The sequence below is a fragment of the Poecile atricapillus genome, chromosome W, assembly GCF_030490865.1.
Source record: "Poecile atricapillus isolate bPoeAtr1 chromosome W, bPoeAtr1.hap1, whole genome shotgun sequence".
In the NCBI taxonomy this organism is placed as follows: Eukaryota; Metazoa; Chordata; class Aves; order Passeriformes; family Paridae; genus Poecile; species Poecile atricapillus.
The window spans coordinates 983,140-1,004,165 of NC_081288.1; the positions used below are offsets into that span (position 1 = coordinate 983,140).

Sequence of the window (21,026 nt, forward strand, 5' to 3'; positions counted from 1 at the left end):
GGGAACATTCCCAGCTCTCCTGGAGCCCCTTCAGGCCCTGCAGGGGCTCTCAGCTCTCCCTGGATCCTTCTCCTCTCCAGGGGAACATTCCCAGCTCTCCTGGAGCCCCTTCAGGGGCCCTGGAATGTTCTGGAAGCTCTCCCTGGATCCTTCTCCTCTCCAGGGGAACATTCCCAGCTCTCCCAGGCTGGATCCCTGGGAACTGAGGGGCTCCAGGCCTGGAGCAGCTCTGGGGTCTCCTCTGGGCTCTCTCCAGCCGCTCCAGGTGCTGCTGCTGTTGGGCTCTGGAGCTGGAGGCACTGGAGGTCCCAGCCCTGACTGGAGCCTGTGGCCTCTCCTTTGTGTCAGAGATGGGATTGCAGCTCGGTCATTCCCCCTGGGAATCCCAGGACCTTTAATGGGGGCTCTGGGAGGGGTGATGGCCATGGAAGATGAGGCACTTCCAGACTTTTTTGGTAATTTTAGGCTTTCTTGGTAGTTTTGGAGAGGGCTGTGGGACCCTGCACTTCCAGGAACCATCTCCAGAATTCCTGCTCAGAATAAAGGAGCATTTTGGGCAAAGGGATTCTTTTCCTTCTCTTCCCTTTCTGCTGGAGGTCACAAAGCTCATTCCCTTCCTGGCCGATTTTCCCAGTATTACAGCGACCTTTTGGGTTTTGGATAGCTTTTATCATCCCTGAGTCAGGAATGAATGAGCAGCATGAAGGAGGTGGGATCAGGGAATGAGCCCCAAATCCCGGTTCAGGAGCTGCTGGTTGGGTGCAATAAAGGGAATTTGATTCATTACAGAAGTTGACTCCTTTTCCTGCCTCTGCGTCCCCTGCTCTGCTGACTGAGGGTATTTAGATGCTCCTTATTCAAATAATCCTCCCTCATGAATTATTCAGCTGTTTTTACATTTTTGTCTCATATTTTATTTATACCCATGGCAAGGAGACTTTTTGCAATGTTAGAAAGCAGTCGGGATCGGGCTGTGAGCTCAGGGATGCCGGGTTGGGCTGGATGTGGGACCAGGGAAGGGAATTCCTGAGGGCTGGCTTTTGGGGAGAGACAGAGCTGACGTGTGGTGGGGAACCAGAGCTGGGGAGCAGGGCTGGCCTCAGCCTCCCGTTCCTCCCTCCATCATTCCCTGCTCCCAGCACAGAGCAGCAGGAAGAGCGGGATCTTCCCTGGCCGTGGGTGCCCCCTGTGAGTGACCCCCCTGTGTCCCCAGGCAGGAGTGTGTGGAGCAGCTCCTCAGCAACATGTTCGACGGGGAGCAGAGCGAGACCTGCATCGTCAACGGAACCCAGGTGCTCCTGACGCTGCTGGAAACGCGGCGCTCCGGGTGAGCGGGACCGCCAGGATGGCCGGGATGGCTGGGATAGCCGGGGTAACTGGGGTAACTGGGGTAACTGGGATAGCCGGGGTAACTGGGATAGCTGGGGTAACTGGGGTAACTGGGATAGCCGGGGTAACTGGGATAGCTGGGGTAACCGGGATGGCTGGGATAGCCGGGATGGCTGGGCTAACTGGGATAGCTGGGGTAACTGGGGTAACTGGGGTAACTGGGATAGCTGGGGTAACTGGGATAGCTGGGGTAACTGGGGTAACTGGGATAGCTGGGTTAACTGGGATAGCCGGGGTAACTGGGGTAGCTGGGATAGCCGGGGTAACTGGGGTAACTGGGATAACTGGGGTAACTGGGATAGCTGGGTTAACTGGGATAGCTGGGGTAACTGGGATAGCTGGGGTAACTGGGATAGCTGGGTTAACTGGGATAGCTGGGGTAACTGGGATAGCTGGGGTAACTGGGATAGCCGGGTAACTGGGATAGCTGGGTTAACTGGGATAACTGGGGTAACTGGGATAGCTGGGTTAACTGGGATAGCTGGGGTAACTGGGGTAACCGGGATAGCTGGGGTAACTGGGGTAACTGGGATAGCTGGGGTAACCGGGATAGCTGGGGTAACTGGGGTAACTGGGATAGCTGGGGTAACTGGGATAGCCGGGTTAACTGGGATAGCTGGGGTAACTGGGGTAACTGGGATAGCTTGGATAACCAGGGTAACCGGGATAGCCGGTGTAACCGGGATAGCTGGGATCACCAGGATAGCCGGGATAGCTGGGATCACTGGGATCACCGGGATAGCTGGGGTAACTGGGATAGCTGGGGTAACTGGGATAGCTGGGGTAACTGGGATAACTGGGGTAACTGGGATAGCTGGGGTAACTGGGATAGCCGGGGTAACTGGGATAGCTGGGATCACCAGGATCACCAGGATAGCCGGGATAGCTGGGATCACTGGGATCACCGGGATAGCTGGGGTGACCGGGATAACCAGGATCACTGGGATAACTGGGATAGCTGGGTTTGCTGGGATCACCAGGATCACTGGGATAACCAGGATAGCTGGGATAGCTGGGAGAACCAGGAAGGAAAGAATGGGAAGGAAGGAAAATGGTTTCCAGGAAGGAAAATTAGTGGTAGGTTAGAAGGTTTTAGTGGAATTGCTGATTAAACACTGAGTTGGGCAATAGTTTAATGTCATAAAATCCCAGAATCCCAGCTGGGATTGGGACCTTGGGGACCCTGGTGATGAATGGGAAGAGGGAATTGCGAGTGAACCCCGAGTGAATCCCGGTGTCCCCTCAGAGTGGAAGGCCTGATGGACTCGTACACTCAGGGATTCGAGAGGTCTTACGCTGTCAACAGCAGCATCTTGCACGGCATCGAGCCCCGGCTCAAGGACTTCCACCAGCTGCTGCTGCGCCCGCCCAAGGTACAGCCACCATTCCCGGCAGCCCACACAGCTCCAGCCTGGACACGCGGCCGGGAGGGGAAACCCGCACGCAGATTCTGTAACTCAGGTGTGCAGGCATGAGGCAGCAGGAGTCTGCAGCAGGAATCTGCAGCGGGAATCTGCAGCGGGAATCTGCAGCAGGAATCTGCAATGGGAATCCGCTGCAGGAATCTGCAATGGGAATCCGCAGCAGGATTCCGCAGCAGGAGTCTGCAGCAGGAATCTGCAGCAGGATTCCGCAGCAGGAATCCGCAGCAGGAATCCGCAGCAGGAATCCGCAGCAGGAATCCGCAGCAGGAATCCGCAGGAGGATTCCGCAGCAGGAATCTGCAGCAGGAATCCGCAGCAGGATTCCGCAGCAGGAATCCGCAGCAGGAATCCGCAGGAGGATTCCGCAGCAGGAATCTGCAGCAGGAATCCACAGCAGGAATCCGCAGCAGGAATCCGCAGCAGGAATCCGCAGCAGGATTCTGCAGCAGGAATCCGCAGCAGGAATCCGCAGCAGGATTCCACAGCAGGAATCCGCAGCAGGAATCTGCAGCAGGATTCCACAGCAGGAATCCGCAGCAGGAATCTGCAGCAGGATTCTGCAGCAGGATTCCGCAGCAGGAATCCGCAGCAGGAATCCGCAGCAGGAATGTGCAGCAGGATTCCGCAGCAGGAATCCGCAGCAGGAATCTGCAGCAGGAATCTGAGGGTTGTGTTCAGGGAAATCTTTGGGACTGGGGGATTGAGTGGAGATGGGAAGGGATGGAGAGAAAAGAACTTGCAGTGGATAATTGGATTTTGATCTTCTGATCTGGCAGTCAGATCACCTGGTGGCCTCAGAGCCATCCTCTTGGGAAGGTGGTTTGGGTTTCCCTGCTGAGAACAGTCCTGAAATGAGAGGGTTCTGGTAAATGTGAGAATCCCAGAGCAGCTGGGGTTGTCTGGGCAGGGCAGGGTCACCTGGAGCAGGTGACACAGGGACACATGCAGCTGGCTTTGGGATGTCTGCAGAGCTGGGGGGACTCAGGCCCTCCCTGGGCAGCGCTTCCAGAGCTCCGTCCCCTCCATGGGCAGCGCTTCCAGGGCTCTGCCCCTCCATGGGCAGCACTTCCAGAGCTCTGTCCCTCCCTGGGCAGCACTTCCAGGGCTCTGCCCCCTCCCTGGGCAGTGTCCCAGGGCTCTGCCCCTTCCATGGGCAGCACTTCCAGGGCTCCGTCCCCTCCCTGGGCAGCACTTCCAGGGCTCCGTCCCCTCCCTGGGCAGTGTCCCAGGGCTCTGCCCCCTCCCTGGGCAGGACTTCCAGGGCTCTGCCCCCTCCCTGGGCAGCACTTCCAGGGCTCCGTCCCCTCCATGGGCAGTGTCCCAGGGCTCTGCCCCTTCCATGGGCAGCACTTCCAGGGCTCCATCTCCTCCCTGGGCAGCACTTCCAGGGCTCCGTCCCCTCCCTGGGCAGCACTTCCAGGGCTCCATCCCCTCCCTGGGCAGCGCTTCCAGGGCTCCGTCCCCTCCATGGGCAGCACTTCCAGGGCTCTGCCCCCTCCCTGGGCAGCGCTTCCAGGGCTCTGCCCCTCCCTGGGCAGCACTTCCAGGGCTCTGCCCCTCCCTGAGCAGCGCTTCCAGGGCTCTGCCCCCTCCATGGGCAGTGTCCCAGGGCTCTGCCCCTTCCATGGGCAGCACTTCCAGGGCTCCGTCCCCTACATGGGCAGTGTCCCAGGGCTCTGCCCCTTCCATGGGCAGCACTTCCAGGGCTCCATCCCCTCCCTGGGCAGCACTTCCAGGGCTCCATCCCCTCCCTGGGCAGCGCTTCCAGGGCTCTGCCCCTCCCTGGGCAGCACTTCCAGGGCTCTGCCCCCTCCCTGGGCAGCGCTTCCAGGGCTCTGCCCCTCCATGGGCAGCACTTCCAGGGCTCCATCCCCTCCCTGGGCAGCACTTCCAGGGCTCCGTCCCCTCCATGGGCAGCACTTCCAGGGCTCCATCCCCTCCATGGGCAGCACTTCCAGGGCTCTGCCCCTCCCTGGGCAGCACTTCCAGGGCTCCGTCCCCTCCATGGGCAGCACTTCCAGGGCTCCATCCCCTCCATGGGCAGCACTTCCAGGGCTCTGCCCCTCCCTGGGCAGCACTTCCAGGGCTCTGCCCCTCCCTGGGCAGTGTCCCAGGGCTCTGCCCCCTCCCTGGGCAGCGCTTCCAGGGCTCCATCCCCTCCCTGGGCAGCACTTCCAGGGCTCCATCCCCTCCCTGGGCAGCACTTCCAGGGCTCCATCCCCTCCATGGGCAGCACTTCCAGGGCTCCATCCCCTCCCTGGGCAGCATTTCCAGGGCTCCATCCCCTCCCTGGGCAGCATTTCCAGGGCTCCATCCCCTCCCTGGGCAGCATTTCCAGGGCTCCATCCCCTCCCTGGGCAGCATTTCCAGGGCTCCATCCCCTCCGTGGGCAGCAGTCCCAGGGCTCTGCCCCCTCCCTGGGCAGTTCTTCCCCCGGGTGAGATGGAGCTCCCATGGCTGAGCAGCCGAGGCTCTGGGCACTGTGGAGCAGAGCTCTGGGGCACGTGTGCTGTGGGAACGTTGTCCTTCCCTGACTGGCATCCCTGCTCCTCAGAAACCGGCCATCCTGACCACGCTGGGAGTGCTGGAGGAGCCTCTGGGCAACGCGCGGCTGCACGGCTCGCGGCTGATCGCGGCGCTGCTGCACACCAACACCCCCAGCATCAACCACGAGCTCTGCAGGCTCGGCACCATGGACTTGCTACTTGTGAGTATCCAGGGGCCTCCCAGGGAGCGGGGATGGGCTGTGGAATCCATTCTCTGTCAGGGGGACAAAGTCCTGTTATTTCCCTTACCTGCTCCAGCGAGGAGCAGATCCCTGCAGGAGCTTTTGCCATCCAAATCCGACTGTCTGGGGTTTTGGACTGAGCCTCACGCTTCCAATTCCGTGTCAGTTCGGTGGAGAAGGTGTGAAACAGTCTGTGCTGTGTGTGTGAGCTCCTGGAACGCTGAGAGATTAATTTTCTCCCAGGATCCCTGGGACTGGAAAGGGCCTCCCAGAACCTGGGCAAGCTTAAGGGAATTAATTCCATCCTTAGCAATGATTCAGTTCCTGTTTTTCCTAGGATTCATTCAGCCCCAGTGGAGTTATTTCATTCAGTGTGTGTCTGTGCTGTGAGAGGATTCCCAAGTGCTCCATTTATTGGGAATATTCACTGATTTCCCAACAGACAGCACCCTGGGAATGCAGAGCCCAGCCAGCAGTGGCTGCTGGCGTGTGGCAGGAAAACTGAGTGGAATTGATGATCAAACAACAACTTGGGCAACAATTTAATATCCCAGAGTCCCAGAATCCTGGCATGGGTTGGGTTGGGAGGATCCTTAAAGATCCCTGATGTCACTGATCATTAAAACCAGGAAGATTTATCCCGAGTAAACTCTTCCATCTCTCATTTCTCCTCCAGGATTTATTTTTTAAATACACGTGGAATAACTTTTTGCATTTCCAAGTGGAGCTGTCCATAGCAGCCATCCTGTCCCACTCTGTGCATGAGGGGAAGCCCAGCCCGGGGGAGCCGGGCAGCAAAGAGGAAGCTCCGAGCGGGAACGCGGCCCCGGAGCCAGCGGAGCCCACGGAGCCCACGGAGCCCTCAGAGCCCCCAAACGGAGCCACCGAGAACGTCATGGTCACCCACGTGAGAGCTGGGCTGGGCTGGGGTTCCCAGGGATCCCTGAGATGGGGCTGGGGTCACCCACATGAGAGCTGGGGTGGGCTGGGGTCTCCAGGGATCCCTGAGATGGGGCTGGGGTCACCCACGTGAGAGCTGGGCTGGGCTGGGGTCACCAGGGATCCCTGAGATGGGGCTGGGGTCTCCAGGGATCCCTGAGATGGGTCTGGGGTCCCCAGGGATCCCTGAGATGGGGCTGGGGTCACCAGGGATCCCTGAGATGGGTCTGGGGTCTCCAGGGATCCCTGGGCTGGGGTCTCCAGGGGTCTCTGGGCTGGGCTGTTGCAGAGCAGGCACTTGGCTCAGTTTGAATTTGTTGTTACTTATTTTTATATGTAATTTTCCGTGGGTTTTGTTATAATTTATTGCCGTTTTTTAGTGAATTTCATTATTTATTACCAATTTTTATGAGCTTTATTATTATTTATTATTATTTATTACCTATATTTAGTGGGCTTTATTACTATTTATTATCATTTGGGGTGGTTCTCGTGGAGCTGTGTTCGCTTTTGTGCCTTTATTTGCAACATCCCATTAAAACTTCCCTCATTTAATGGCCCCATGAATCCCTTGCTATTTATTAAAATGATCCCCATTTATTCTTAAAATTCCAATTTTTTTTTAGTAAAAATTACTATAAATTTTGGAAAAAAAACCTAGCTAAGAACATTCCAGCTGTTAGTGGCCAGGCCTCAGAGTGGTGCCTGGCAGGGCTTTAATTCCTTTAATTCCTTTAATTCCTTTAATTCCTGCTGCTGGGATCTGCTGGGATCCCTGGGAAATAACCAGGAAGGAACCGGGGCTCCTGGGGAAGGGCTGAGGTTTGATCTCCTGAGGAGGAATGCGGGAAGGAACAGGAGGATTCACATTTCTCCTCTGGAAAATCCCAAATATTCTCCCATTTCCCCACAGCTGTTCCAGAAGTGCTGCCTGGTGCAGAGGATATTGGACGCCTGGGAAGCCAATGACAAAATCCAGTAAGGAATTGCTGCACATTGACTTGGGATAATATTCCTGGAGAATTTCCAGTTTAGTGGTGTCCAAACAGACTTGGGTTTTGGTTGGGGTTTGGAGCTGGGGTGGTTTGCATGCTGACAAGCCAAATTCCCAAACAGACAGGATTTGAAGGCGTGATGGGTTTTATGGATGTTCCCAACACCTCATCCCAGCACCTCAGGCTGCTGCTTTCCTGCTTTCTCAGGGAATCCCATGGAATATTCACTTCTTTCATTCTCTTTTTTTGTTTTGTTTTGTTTTAAATGCATAATTCTATTCTCCCTGGAGAAGAAAACTCTTTTAAGTTGGGGTGGCCAAGCATTTCTGCCCTGGATTTCCTATTTTAGCTTTATAAACCCTTTGGATTTTGTGCTGATTGGGCTGATAAGAACTAAATATTTTTAAAAAACTAAGAAATCAAAGTGGAAATCTTCTGCAGGCTTCAGTTTCCATGCCCAGCTCAGTGTTTGGTCCTCACTCTCTATTTTGAGCTCCTGGTGGCTTCCAAGGGCTTTGGAGCCCCACTGTCATGGTTTTGGCCATAATTGGAGGCTTGAGGTCTGGATTACATTTTTTTTTTGGTTGGTTTAATTTGGTTTTTTTTGGGTTTTTGGTCCTTTTTACAGCCCCTCCTCCACATAAGGAATTTTGCTGGGCATTTCCTTGCCCAGATCTGTAGGACCAAAAATATCCCTGGGGACAAAAAATATCCCTGGGTGCTGCTTGGGAGTTTTCCTGATTAAACCAGAAGGAGCCAGAGCTCATCCCTATTTCCCAGCAGAGTTCCAGTCACCACCACACTGGAAAAAATCTGATTGGAAGGGAAAAAATGGGGATTCAAACAGAGGAATCTCAGCTGGGGCTTTGGGAAGGTGGGGTTTTCTTGGCTGCTCTCAGTGGCAGATGGATCCCAAGGCCAGGCTGGAGCCTGGGACATGGCAGGGGGGCACTGGGGGGGCTCTGGGGGTCCCTTTTATCCCAATTCCAGGATTCCCTGAGCTCAGGGCTGCTCGGGTTCTCTGTTGGGATCTGGTTTTATCCCATGGTTGGATGGGAATGTCTTCTCTCCTGGGGGAGTCACTGCAGCAGTCCCAGCCCCACCCTGGAGCTCTGCCAGGGGCTGTGCTGTAGATGGAATTCTGTGGCCATTGGAGCTGGAATTCCATGGGCATTGGGGCAGGAATTCTGTGGCCATTGGAGCTGGAATTTCATGGGCATTGGAGCTTGAATTGCATGGGCATTCGGGCAGGAATTCTGTGGGCATTTAGGCTGGAATTGCATGGGCATTGGGGCAGGAATTCTGTGGCCATTAGACCTGGAATTCTGTGGGCATTGGAACTGGAATTCTGTGGTTATTTGGGCTGGAATTCCATGGGCATTGGAGCTGGAATTCCGTGGCCATTGGGAATGGAATTCTGTGGCCATTTGGGCTGGAATGCTGGGGCAATTCTTAGGGCTCTGTCCCGGCTCCGGCTCCGAGAGTTTCCCATCGTGGTATCCCCGGGTATCCCGGCTCCGAGGGTATCCCAGCTCCGAGTGTGTCCCGGCTCCGAGGGTATCCGAGGGTATCCCAGCTCCAAGTGTGTCCCGGCTCCGAGGGTATCCCGGCTCCGAGGGTATCCCAGCTCCGAGGGTATCCCGGCTCCGAGGGTATCCCAGCTCCGAGGGTATCCCGGCTCTGAGGGTATCCCGGCTCCGAGGGTATCCCAGCTCCAAGTGTGTCCCGGCTCTGAGGGTATCCCAGCTCCAAGGGTATCCTGGCTCTGAGGGTATCCCGGCTCCGAGGGTATCCGAGGGTATCCCAGCTCCAAGGGTATCCGAGTGTATCCCGGCTCCGAGGGTATCCCGGCTCCGAGGGTATCCGAGGGTATCCTGGCTCCGAGGGTATCCGAGGGTATCCCGGCTCCGAGGGTATCCGAGGGTATCCTGGCTCCGAGGGTATCCGAGGGTATCCCGGCTCCGAGGGTATCCGAGGGTATCCCGGCTCCAACGGTATCCGAGGGTATCCCGGCTCCGAGGGTAGCGGCTGCTCTCTGTTCCAGGGCGGAGGGCGGCAGGAGGAGAGGGAACATGGGGCACCTGACCCGCATCGCCAACGCCGTGGTGCACAACATGGAGAAGGGACCCATGCAGGCCCAGATCAGTGACTTCATCAAAGGTACCGCCTGCTCCTCCTCCTCCTCCTCCTCCTCCTCCTCCTCTTCCTCCTCCAGCTCCCCCTCACTGCTCTCCAGGGAAAAAAAAAACCCTTGGGAGCTCCTGGAAGGACTCCCTGCAGGTATTTCCTCAAGATCCTTTCCACTGGAAAGGATTCCCAGGGAAATCCCACATTATCCCATCACTGAAAGCATGGTGAGACCCCCGTCTGGCTGCTCTTGGTGTTCACACAGTGGGGTTGGGATTGGGCACTGGGAGATGTCCCTGCCGTGGTGGGGGGCACTGGGGGGGTCTGGGGTCCCTTCCCACCCAACCATTCCATGATTCCATGACTCCGTGACACCTCTGAGGGAGGAGACTCGGGGTTAAATGTCCCCAGCAGCCACAGACTCATCAGCTGATCAGGGGTGTTCCCACTGCCAGCCTGTGTCCATCCTCACTGGATCCACTGGGAGAACTGGTTTTCCCCCATGGGTTTGGGTGGGAGGAAGGAAGATTTTCCATTTTCCACATTGTCCATCCCCTCTGCTCCGCCCCTGCCGGGCAGTGACGATCTGAGAGCACAATCCTCTCTTTTCTCCTTGTGCTATTTCTCCATTTCCTTTCCTCCACCCTCAGGTTCTGCTCCCCTTTGGGCTCCCCGGTGTGCTGGGAAGGGAGGGAAGGGAGGGAAGGGAGAGATGGGAGGGAAGGGAGGGAAGGGAGGGATGGGAGGGAAGGGAGGGATGGGAGGCAAGGGAGGGAAGAGAGGGAAGGGAGGGAAGGGAGGGAAGGGTCCCCCAGTCCCGGGAGAAAAGGGGAGACCCAGGCGCAGCTGGAGCCCCGCTCGGGGTGGTTGTTCCCAGCAGGGTGAGAGAAGCTGGGAGTCCTTGGGCCAGGTGAGTCCCCAGGGAGCTGAGAGCACCCGAATCCCACGGTTTCTGTGTTCCTCTGGTTCCAGAGCTGCCTGAGGACTGCAGGGGCAGGTGGGAGAGTTTTGTGGAGGAGACGCTGACCGAGACGAACCGGAGAAACACGGTGGATTTGGTGAGTTGGTCACTCCAGTGCCTGCTGGGCTTCCCCTAACAGAAGAAATGAATACTCCTGGTTTTCCTTTTTTCCTTGTTTTGCTAAAGAATGCTTCAAGACAGAGTAGAAAGCATTTCCATAAACCTGTTCCATAATGATCATTCAGCAGAGCTGATCCGTGGTGCTGAGCTGCTCCCTGGGATTCCTTGGGGCAGCTCCTGCCTGGGCAGGACTTTGGGCTTTGGTGGAATTGAAACGTGGGAGCTTTTCCAGCTTTCCCAGGTTCCCTGACTGTTTTGTGCTTTCCCAGGTGAGCACCCACCACCTGCACTCCTCCAGCGAGGATGAGGACATTGAAAGCGCTTTTCCCAACGAGCTCACTCTCCAACAGGTGAGTTGGGAACATCCTGACTATTCCCAGAAACTCACTGCTGTGGTTGCCCTCAGTCCATCCTGCTGTGGAGCAGCTTCCTGAGATCTGCTCCGTGTGTTCAGCTCCTCTGGGATTTCCCAGGGAGGTTCCATGGCCTGGGATCCTCCTGGCAGCAGCTCAGGAGGGATTGGGGTGGGAATCCCAGAGCTCTGCGGGACCCTGCCCTGGCAAGGTCAGGATGAGGATTTCACACACTTCCCTGGGACTGCAGCACTTTCCTGGGGGAGCTGTTTCCTCACAGCTCCACTGACTGTGTCTGGAGTGTCTCTGGACACCCTAATGATGGATTTCTGGGATCCCTTCCCAGGCCTTCTCCGAGTACCAGATCCAGCAGATGACGGCAAATTTCGCAGATCAGTTCGGCTTCAACGACGAGGAGTTTGCCGACCAGGATGACAACATCAAGTGAGTCTGGGGGCTTTGGTGACACCAAATGAGTCTGGGGGCTTTGGTGACACCAAGTGAGTCTGGGGGTCTCTGGTGACACCAAGTGAGTCTGGGGGCTTTGGTGACAGCACCAAGTGAGTCTGGGGGTCTCTGGTGACAGCACCAAGTGAGTCTGGGGGCTTTGGTGACACCAAGTGAGTCTGGGGGTCTCTGGTGACAGCACCAAGTGAGTCTGGGGGCTTTGGTGACAGCACCAAGTGAGTCTGGGGGTCTCTGGTGACAGCACCAAGTGAGTCTGGGGGCTTTGGTGACACCAAGTGAGTCTGGGGGTCTCTGGTGACAGCACCAAGTGAGTCTGGGGGCTTTGGTGACACCAAGTGAGTCTGGGGGTCTCTGGTGACAGCACCAAGCGAGTCTGGGGGCTTTGGTGACACCAAGTGAGTCTGGTGGTGTTTGGTGACACCAAATGAGTCTGGGGGTGTTTGGTGACAGCACCAAGTGAGTCTGGGGGTGTTTGGTGACACCAAGTGAGTCTGGGGGTCTCTGGTGACACCAAATGAGTCTGGGGGTCTCTGGTGACAGCACCAAGTGAGTCTGGGGGTCTCTGGTGACAGCACCAAGTGAGTCTGGGGGTCTCTGGTGACAGCACCAAGTGAGTCTGGGGGTGTTTGGTGACAGCACCGAGTCTGGTGGTGTTTGGTGACAGCACCAAGTGAGTCTGGGGGCTTTGGTGACACCAAGTGAGTCTGGGGGTCTCTGGTGACAGCACCAAGTGAGTCTGGGGGCTTTGGTGACACCAAGTGAGTCTGGGGGTGTTTGGTGACAGCACCAAGTGAGTCTGGGGGTGTTTGGTGACAGCACCAAGTGAGTCTGGGGGTCTCTGGTGACAACACCAAGTGAGTCTGGGGGTCTCTGGTGACAGCACCAAGTGAGTCTGGGGGTCTCTGGTGACAGCACCAAGTGAGTCTGGGGGTGTTTGCCATTTCAGCCTCTTTGCATCCCATCCTCCCTCTGCTCCAGGTTTACAAATGAGCCTCCTTGTCCCTCCTCAGGTTGGAAACAGCTCCTTGTTTTCCAGGAGCACAGCCCGATCTCTGAGCCAGGTGGAGAAGCAAGAAATTCTCTCATTTTAAAGAGGGATATGTGAAATAAAGCAGGCAATTGTTGTCCAGCCCTGGTTTGGAATGAGTTTAAAGGCAAAGCCTGAGAACAAACTGTGGGCAGTTAAACAGATCTTTTCCAAGGAATTACATCCTTATTGGAGTGAGAAGTGAAGGGACAGTGCTCTGATGGTTCCATGGAAATGCAGCCGTTTTCCTGCTCCTGAGGAAGGGAGCAGGGATAATCAGGAGCAGTGGCAGTTCAGGGAGACAGGGAAGAGGGGATTCAGTGTTACACAACTTGCTGAAAGCTCGGAATTCACTGCTTTTACAGAATTCCTTTAATCCCATTAAAGCTGCAGCTCATCCTCTCTCCTTGGAAATGTACCTGGCACTGGGATTATCCCAGTGGCCACAGTTATGGGACCAGTTATGGGCAGAGCAGTGCTCCAGGGGATCCCAGTGCTCCTGGGTTTTTCTCCATCCCAGGGGTTCCTTGGGATCCAAGGCAGCACCTCTGCCCTTCCCATCCAGGGGTTTTTCCTGGGCCTCAGAGACACCAGAAACTTGATAAGGCCAAAAAGTTCCAGAAGAGAATCAGAGCTGAATTGAACATAAATTATTCAGTTCCACACATAATTAAAATAAATAAATAAATAAAATAAAATAAAATAAAATAAAATAAAATAAAATAAAATAAAATAAAATAAACTGAAATCATTAACTAAACTAAACTAAACTAAATAAAATAAAATAATAAAATAAAATGAAAATAAATAAAATAAAAATAAATAAACTAAAAACTAAACTAAACTAAACTAAACTAAAATAAAATAAAAAATAGACTTTTCACTGCTGTCAAACACAGCCCCATGTGAGTGAGGGACAGGGAGGACTTAAATCCCTGAGGAGTTGCCCCAGGAGCTTTGTGCCTGGTGTAGAATGGAGCTGGAAAAAGTCTGTGCCTGGGATGTCGTGGCTCTGTTTGTGGTTGGAAAAGAAGAATGTCCTGCAAAACCTGGAATATTCTGGGAGTGGTGCTCACTGCCAGCTGTTTCCAGCTGTTGGGCACTGGGCTGGAAGTGAGCTGGAATATTTCAGGAGCACCAGTCATGGTTCAGTGTCCCTGGGACTGCAGCAGGATTGAGCTGGAGAGTCTTTCAAAGAAAAAACACTGGAAAAGCTACAGATCCATGAGTGGGGGGAGTGAACTCTTCCTGCATCCAAACTCTGGGAATTGGGAATTTCTGGGCCTGCAGCACCCTCTGTTGTTCCTTCCAGGGGCTCCTCTGGATTGGACTGGGAATTGGGTCATCCTGGGATATTCACATCCTGGGATATTCACATCCTGGGAATATATAATCCACAGTGCAGCCACACCTCGGGCTTTGAGCCACTGCTGCACTGAGATTCCCAGAATCCCAAATTCCCTGGGGTTGGAAAAGCCCTCCCAGCCCATGGAGTCCCAGCTGTGCCCGATGCCCACCTTGTTCCCTGAGTGCCACCTCCAGGAATTCCCTGGACACCTCCAGGGATGGGCACTGCAAACCTCCCTGGGCACTTCCAGGGCCTGACCCCCTTTCCATGGGGAAATTCCTGCTGCTGCCCACCCTGAGCCTGTCCTGGCCCACCCTGAGCCTGTCCTGGCCCACCCTGAGCCTGTCCTGGCCCATCCTGAGCCTGTCCTGGCAGCAGAGCTCCTGGCTGTCCCCAGGAAGCCCCTCCAGAGCCCCCCTGCCATGGGCAGGGAATGTTCCGGGCTGGAATGACCCTTCCCTCAGCGAGGGGAGCCGGGGGCAGGAGTGGCTGTGCAGGGATCCCAGCCCAGGAGTGGCTCTGGGGCTGCTGCTGTCCCCTGGGGAAGCTCCTCGGAGCCATCCCTGAGGCTCTTCCTCCTCCTCCCTCCCAGCGCTCCCTTCGACCGCATAGCCGAGATCAACTTCAACATCGACGCCGACGACGACAGCGTGAGTGGGGGTGTGGGGTTGTGCTGGGATAAATGTGCCTCTGGAAAAGTCCTGCTTGCATTCTGAGAGGGCAAAGGCTGGGGGGCTTTGGCCAGTGCAGAGGGGCTGGAGAGAACCCTCAGGGGGCTCCTGCAGGAAATGTTCCCTCTGAGGCAGCACCCCTGGCACAGAGGGAATCTTCCTCCCTCCCTGCAGTGCCAGTCTGTTCTTAGAATCGGGGAATCCTGGGATGGTTTGGGATAGAAGGGACCCCCAAACCCCCCAGTGCCCCCCACACCTCCCACTGGCCCAGGCTGCTCCCAGCCCCAGGCTCCAGCCTGCCCTTGGCCACTGCCAGGGATCCAGGGGCAGCCCCAGCTGCTCTGGCAATTCCAGCCCAGCCAGCAATTCCCAATTCCCAACATCCCAACATCCAGCCCTGGCCTCTGGCACTGGCAGCCATTCCCTGGCTCCTGGCCCTGCAGCCCTGTCCCAGTCCCTCTGCAGCTCTCCTGGAGCCCCTTCAGGCCCTGCAGGGGCTCTCAGCTCTCCCTGGATCCTTCTCCTCTCCAGGGGAACATTCCCAGCTCTCCTGGAGCCCCTTCAGGCCCTGCAGGGGCTCTCAGCTCTCCCTGGATCCTTCTCCTCTCCAGGGGAACATTCCCAGCTCTCCTGGAGCCCCTTCAGGCCCTGCAATGTTCTGGAAGCTCTCCCTGGAGCCTTCCCTTCTCCAGGGGAACATTCCCAGCTCCTGCAGCTTTAGATCACCTTTCCAGACTCAGATTAGGGAAGCACAGGCAGAGATGGATTTCTCATGGATCTAAACATTGCCAGGCTGTTCCTGGCCTTTCCTGCTTTATTCCCCAAAGCGAAGCAGCAGCAGGGCTGGGGTGATCCTGGGTGATCCCTGAGCAGGGCTGGGTTTGCTCAGCCCTGAGCCTGGGTTTAATAAATCAGTGTGTACAGAGAAGGTGTGCAGTGATTCCCTGTGGTCCTGCAGCCCAACGCCTCCCTGTTCGAGGCCTGCTGCAACGAGCGCATCCAGCAGTTCGACGACAACGAGGAGGAGGAGGACATCTGGGAGGAGAAGGAGATCTCCTACGCAACCCAGGTCAAGTCCAGGACACGGTAAGGTGAAAGCAGAACCCTGATTTTCCTCCTGCTGCTGGGAATCTGCACATTGCAGCCTGGGCCAGGAGGAATTCCTTGGGTTTTGTGTCATTTTGGGGCTGTGGGGTTTTATCTCCCTGCCACTTGTGCTGGGGGTTCTCCTGAGCTGGAGACAGATCCAGTTAAAGCCAATTCATTAACAATGGGAACACCTAATTAATGAATCTTCCATCAGACACGTTGAAAACTCCCACCCTTAGTGTTAAACACTTGGAATTTGCTCCTTCCCTCATCCTTGGAGAGGAGGAGGAGGAGGAGGAGGAGGAGGAGGTGAGCCTGAGGGGAGTGGGCAGAACATTCTTAGAACGTTCAAATCAGAAAAGTGAGAACAAGAGGCCTCCCAGGGGCATCTCAGGCTTTGAAATAATTTCCCATCCCTTTGATAGAGCCACTCATTAAATAAAGTTATTTCCATAATTCCCAATCTGAGATGTGATCAAAGGAGACAGGGAAAACATCCAAGACCTGGCCGTGTCCCTGCACCTCCAGGGAATTGTGACACCCCGGCAAGCTGGGGGAACCTCTGAGCACCCACGATTGCCCTGAGCAACTGGGGGAAATATTTTGGGAGAAACAGCCCTGGGAAAGGCTCTGGGCTGTTTCCCCCGGGACAGGGGGGAGGAGCTGAGCGATGCGGGCGTGGCTCATTCCCGGTTCCCCTTCAGGTTTGGAGCGTCGCAGACGTCGGAGAGCTCCAGGAGTGACCTGGAGAACGGGGACCACGATGGCAGCGTGGACTCGGAGGAGGAGGAGGAGCAGCGGCCGCCCCCCTCCCCGCACAAGGGCAGCGCCCCGGAGAGGAAGGAGTCGGGCTCCTCCCAAGGTACCGAGTTTGGGAGCACATCCCTAGAGCCCAGAACATCCCTAGAACCCAGCACATCCCTAGAGCCACAGCACATCCCTAGAGCACATCCCTGGAGCCCAGAACATCCCTAGAGCACATCCCTAGAGCCACAGCACATCCCTAGAGCACATCCCTGGAGCCACAGCACATCCCTAGAGCACATCCCTGGAGCCCAGAACATCCCTAGAGCACATCCCTGGAGCCCAGCACATCCCTAGAGCACATCCCTGGAGCCCAGCACATCCCTGGAGCCACAGCACATCCCTGGAGCCCAGCACATCCCTAGAGCACATCCCTGGAGCCCAGAACATCCCTAGAGCACATCCCTGGAGCCCAGAACATCCCTAGAGCACATCCCTGGAGCCACAGCACATCCCTAGAGCACATCCCTGGAGCCCAGAACATCCCTAGAGCACATCCCTAGAGCTCAGCACATCCCTAGAGCACATCCCTAGAGCCACAGCACATCCCTGGAGCCCAGAACGTCCCTAGAGCACATCCCTGGAGCCACAGCACATCCCTAGAGCACATCCCTGGAGCCCAGCACATCCCTGGAGCCCAGAACATCCCTGGAGCCCAGAACATCCCTGGCACCCCAGGCTGTGCTCTCCACAGGGGCTGGCTGTCCCCAGGCTGTCGCAGGGCTGTCCCCAGGCTGTCCCCAGTCTGTCCCCAGCTGTCCCCAGGCTGTCCCAGGGCTGTCCCGGGGCTGTCCCCAGGGCTGTCCCCAGCTGTCCCCAGGTGTCCCAGGTTGGCACCCCAGGCTGTGCGCTCTGCAGGGGCTGTCTGTCCCCAGGGCTGTCCCCAGGGCTGTCCCGGGGCTGTCCCTGGGCTGTCCCCCGGCTGTCCCCAGCTGTCCCCAGGTGTCCCCAGGGCTGTCCCCAGCTGTCCCAGGCTGGCACTCCAGGCTGTGCTCTCTGCAGGGGCTGGCTGTCCCAGGGCTGTCCCAGGGCTGTCCCGGGGCTGTCCCCAGGGCTGTCCCCAGGGCTGTCCCCAGCTGTCCCCAGCTGTCCCAGGCTGGCACTCCAGGCTGTGCTCTCCGCAGGGGCTGGCTATCCCTGGGCTGTCCCCAGGTGTCCCCAGGTGTCCCCAGCTGTCCCCAGGTGTCCCCAGCTGTCCCCAGCTGTCCCCAGGTGTCCCCAGCAGTCCCCAGCTGTCCCCAGCTGTCCCTGCTGGCACCCCAGGCTGTGCTCTCCACAGGGGCTGGCTGTCCCGGGGCTGTCCCTGAGCTGTCCTCAGGTGTCCCCAGGTGTCCCCAGGGCTGTCCCCAGCTGTCCCAGGCTGGCACTCCAGGCTGTGCTCTCCGCAGGGGCTGGCTATCCCTGGGCTGTCCCCAGCTGTCCCCAGCTGTCCCCAGGTGTCCCCAGGTGTCCCCAGCTGTCCCCAGCTGTCCCCAGGTGTCCCCAGGTGTCCCCAGCTGTCCCTGCTGGCACCCCAGGCTGTGCTCTCCACAGGGGCTGGCTATCCCTGGGCTGTCCCCAGGGCTGTCCCCAGGTGTCCCCAGGTGTCCCCAGCTGTCCCCAGCTGTCCCCAGCTGTCCCCAGCTGTCCCAGGCTGGCACCCCAGGCTGTGCTCTCCACAGGGGCTGGCTGGACGGCCGTGTTCGAGCCCGCGAGCCCCGCGAGCCCCGCGCCGCCCGTGGCCATGGACGTGGGCTCCAGCGTGTGGGACTCGGCCACCCCACAGAGCAGTGCCCCGGAGGAGAAGGGCTGGGCCAAGTTCACAGACTTCCAGCCTTTCTGCTGGTAAGAACCACGGAATTCCAGCTCCCTTGGGGCTTGGGAACGGGGAATATCTGGGGTACATTCTGATGGTGTGCCTGGCTGTAATCCCTTCCTCTTCCTCTGCCCTTCTATTGTTTAATGTTGGGGTTCCGTCATGCTTCCCGCTGCTTCCCAGTGCTCCTGCCTGGGGCTGGGACACAGCCCCGCTCCCTGTGTCCTCCTGGGGTGGAAAACCAGCAAATAATGCTTAGAGAAGTTCAGAACATGGATGGGAAGGAAGAGCAGGGCCGGTGACTGCTCCTGGGGGATGATCCTGGCTCTGTGCTCAGGGCTTTTCCCTCCCCAGCTCCGAGTCCGGGCCTCGCTGCAGCTCCCCCGTGGACCCCGAGAGCGGCGGCAGCGACAGGAGCCCGGCACAGGGCCAGGACAAGAACTGTGAGTGACACAGGGCCCCACTCGGGGCTGCTCCAGCTCTGCAGGGAGCACCTGGGCAGGGCAAGCCCCGAGGGTTCCCTGCAGCATCAGTGCACGAAGCACAGGCAGAAATCCCCAGGGTTTGTTGGGATGGGGAGGAAGGGATGGAGATGAGTTGGAGCTGATACCACAGGGACACTTCAATTATCCCTGGAGGTGTCCCAGGCCAGGCTGGATGGGCTTGGAGCACTCCAGGACAGCAGAAGTTGTCCCCGCCCGTGGTGGCACTGAGTGGGCTTTGGGCTCCATCCCAGCCAAGCCACGGTTCCCAGCCCACCTGTGGAGGTTGTTGGGCCCCTGGGGCCGTTCCAGGGAACATTCCCGAGGTTCCAGCGTGGGCTGTTCCTCCCGCAGGCAGCGCTGCCGCTCCCTGTGCGTGGAACGCGTGCGGGACGCGCAAGGCGCCGCTGGTGGCCCTGGACAGCAGCTCCTCGGGCAGCTCCGACAGCGACGACGACGACGACGACAAGGCCAAGGCTGGCACGGAACCCACGGCGCAGGAGCCCAGCAAGGACAGGGCGGCTCGCTCCAGGTGGGAAGGGATCTCCAGGGGCTGGGACTGCCCCTGGGATGGCCCCGTGTGCTCCCAGTGTCCCCTGTCCCATGGGAGAGCAGGTCCTGCCCCTGGGGTGGCACAGGGCTCTGAGGGATGGATTTAGCACAGGGTTATTGCAAGGAGTGGTGGGGGCTCCTTTGGGTCACTGCAGTGTCACAGGATCACCTCTGTCCCTGTCCTTTGGGCCACTGCAGTGTCACAGGAGCCTCTGTCCCTGTCCTTTGGGTCACTCCAGTGTCACAGGAGCTTCTCTGTCCCTGTCCTTTGGGCCATTCCAGTGTCACAGGAGCCTCTGTCCCTGTCCTTTGGGTCACTCCAGTGTCACAGGAGCCTCTGTCCCTGTCCTTTGGGTCACTCCAGTGTCACAGGAGCTTCTCTGTCCCTGTCCTTTGGGCCATTCCAGTGTCACAGGAGCCTCTGTCCCTGTCCTTTGGGTCACTGCAGTGTCACAGGATCACCTCTGTCCCTGTCCTTTGGGTCACTGCAGTGTCACAGGAGCCTCTGTGTCCCTGTCCTTTGGGTCATTTCAGTGTGTCCCTGTCCTTTGGGCCACTCCAGTGTCACAGGATCACCTCTGTCCCTGTCCTTTGGGTCACTCCAGTGTCACAGGAGCCTCTGTCCCTGTCCTTTGGGCCACTCCAATGTCACAGGATCACCTCTGTCCCTGTCCTTTGGGTCACTCCAGTGTCACAGGAGCCTCTGTGTCCCTGTCCTTTGGGTCACTCCAGTGTGTCCCTGTCCTTTGGGTCACTGCAGTGTCACAGGATCACCTCTGTCCCTGTCCTTTGGGTCACTCCAGTGTCACAGGAGCCTCTGTCCCTGTCCTTTGGGTCACTCCAGTGTGTCCCTGTCCTTTGGGTCACTCCAGTGTCACAGGAGCCTTTGTGTCCCTGTCCTTTGGGTCACTCCAGTGTCACAGGATCACCTCTGTCCCTGTCCTTTGGGTCACTCCAGTGTCACAGGAGCCTCTGTGTCCCTGCCCTTTGGGTCACTGCAGTGTCACAGGATCACCTCTGTCCCTGTCCTTTGGGTCACTCCAGTGTCACAGGAGCTTCTCTGTCCCTGTCCTTTGGGTCACTCCAGTGTGTCCCTGTCCTTTGGGTCACTCCAGTGTCACAGGATCACCTCTGTCCCTGTCCTTTGGGTCACTGCAGTGTCACGGGATCACCTCTGTCCCTGTCCTTTGGGTCACTGCAGTGTCACAGGAGCTTCTCTGTCCCTGTCCTTTGGGTCACTCCAGTGTGTCCCTGTCCTTTGGGTCACTGCAGTGTCACAGGATCACCTCTGTCCCTGTCCTTTGGGTCACTGCAGTGTCACAGGAGCCTCTGTCCCTGTCCTTTGGGTCACTCCAGTGTCACAGGATCTCCTCTGTCCCTGATGAGGGATCCAGGCCCAGGGCAGGGTCCGGGTGGGATCACTTGGAAAAGCAAAGGCTCCCCTGGGATCCCCCTGCAGCCATGGGGGAAGGATTTAACCCAGGTTCTCGTTTTCCCCTCGGTGTCAAAGCCAATAATCAATGATGAAAGCACCAGGAAAGGCTGGAGCAGACCCAGGGGTTGGGCAGGTCTGTAGGAATTGGATCCTCAATCCAGCCTTCAGTCCTGGGGCAGCTGCTGCCCAGCCCGGTCAGATCCTGCTGCATCCATGGAGATCTTACCCAGTTCTAACATTCCAAGGTTTTTCCTCATACTTTTCCATGGATTTCCTTGTGTTTGTCACCAGCCCCGGGGTTTGTGCACCAGAGTCAGGA

The 21,026-nt window shown here is 57.4% G+C and overlaps 1 protein-coding gene across 2 annotated transcripts in view; it reads left to right on the forward strand.

Moving 5' to 3' along the window:
- LOC131591682 (serine/threonine-protein phosphatase 6 regulatory subunit 2-like) overlaps window positions 1–21,026 on the forward strand; it is a 71,167-nt gene that overhangs the window by 44,550 nt on the left and 5,591 nt on the right. For both annotated transcript variants that reach the window (XM_058862622.1, XM_058862621.1), the window contains exons 8-22: window positions 1,214–1,327; window positions 2,636–2,762; window positions 5,368–5,520; window positions 6,218–6,448; window positions 7,394–7,458; window positions 9,520–9,635; window positions 10,575–10,660; window positions 10,953–11,033; window positions 11,383–11,480; window positions 14,472–14,529; window positions 15,509–15,636; window positions 16,344–16,501; window positions 18,105–18,267; window positions 18,593–18,681; window positions 19,075–19,252. In XM_058862622.1, the coding sequence (XP_058718605.1) occupies window positions 1,214–1,327; window positions 2,636–2,762; window positions 5,368–5,520; window positions 6,218–6,448; window positions 7,394–7,458; window positions 9,520–9,635; window positions 10,575–10,660; window positions 10,953–11,033; window positions 11,383–11,480; window positions 14,472–14,529; window positions 15,509–15,636; window positions 16,344–16,501; window positions 18,105–18,267; window positions 18,593–18,681; window positions 19,075–19,252 (1,845 nt within the window). The remainder of the gene's footprint in view (window positions 1–1,213; window positions 1,328–2,635; window positions 2,763–5,367; window positions 5,521–6,217; window positions 6,449–7,393; window positions 7,459–9,519; window positions 9,636–10,574; window positions 10,661–10,952; window positions 11,034–11,382; window positions 11,481–14,471; window positions 14,530–15,508; window positions 15,637–16,343; window positions 16,502–18,104; window positions 18,268–18,592; window positions 18,682–19,074; window positions 19,253–21,026) is intronic.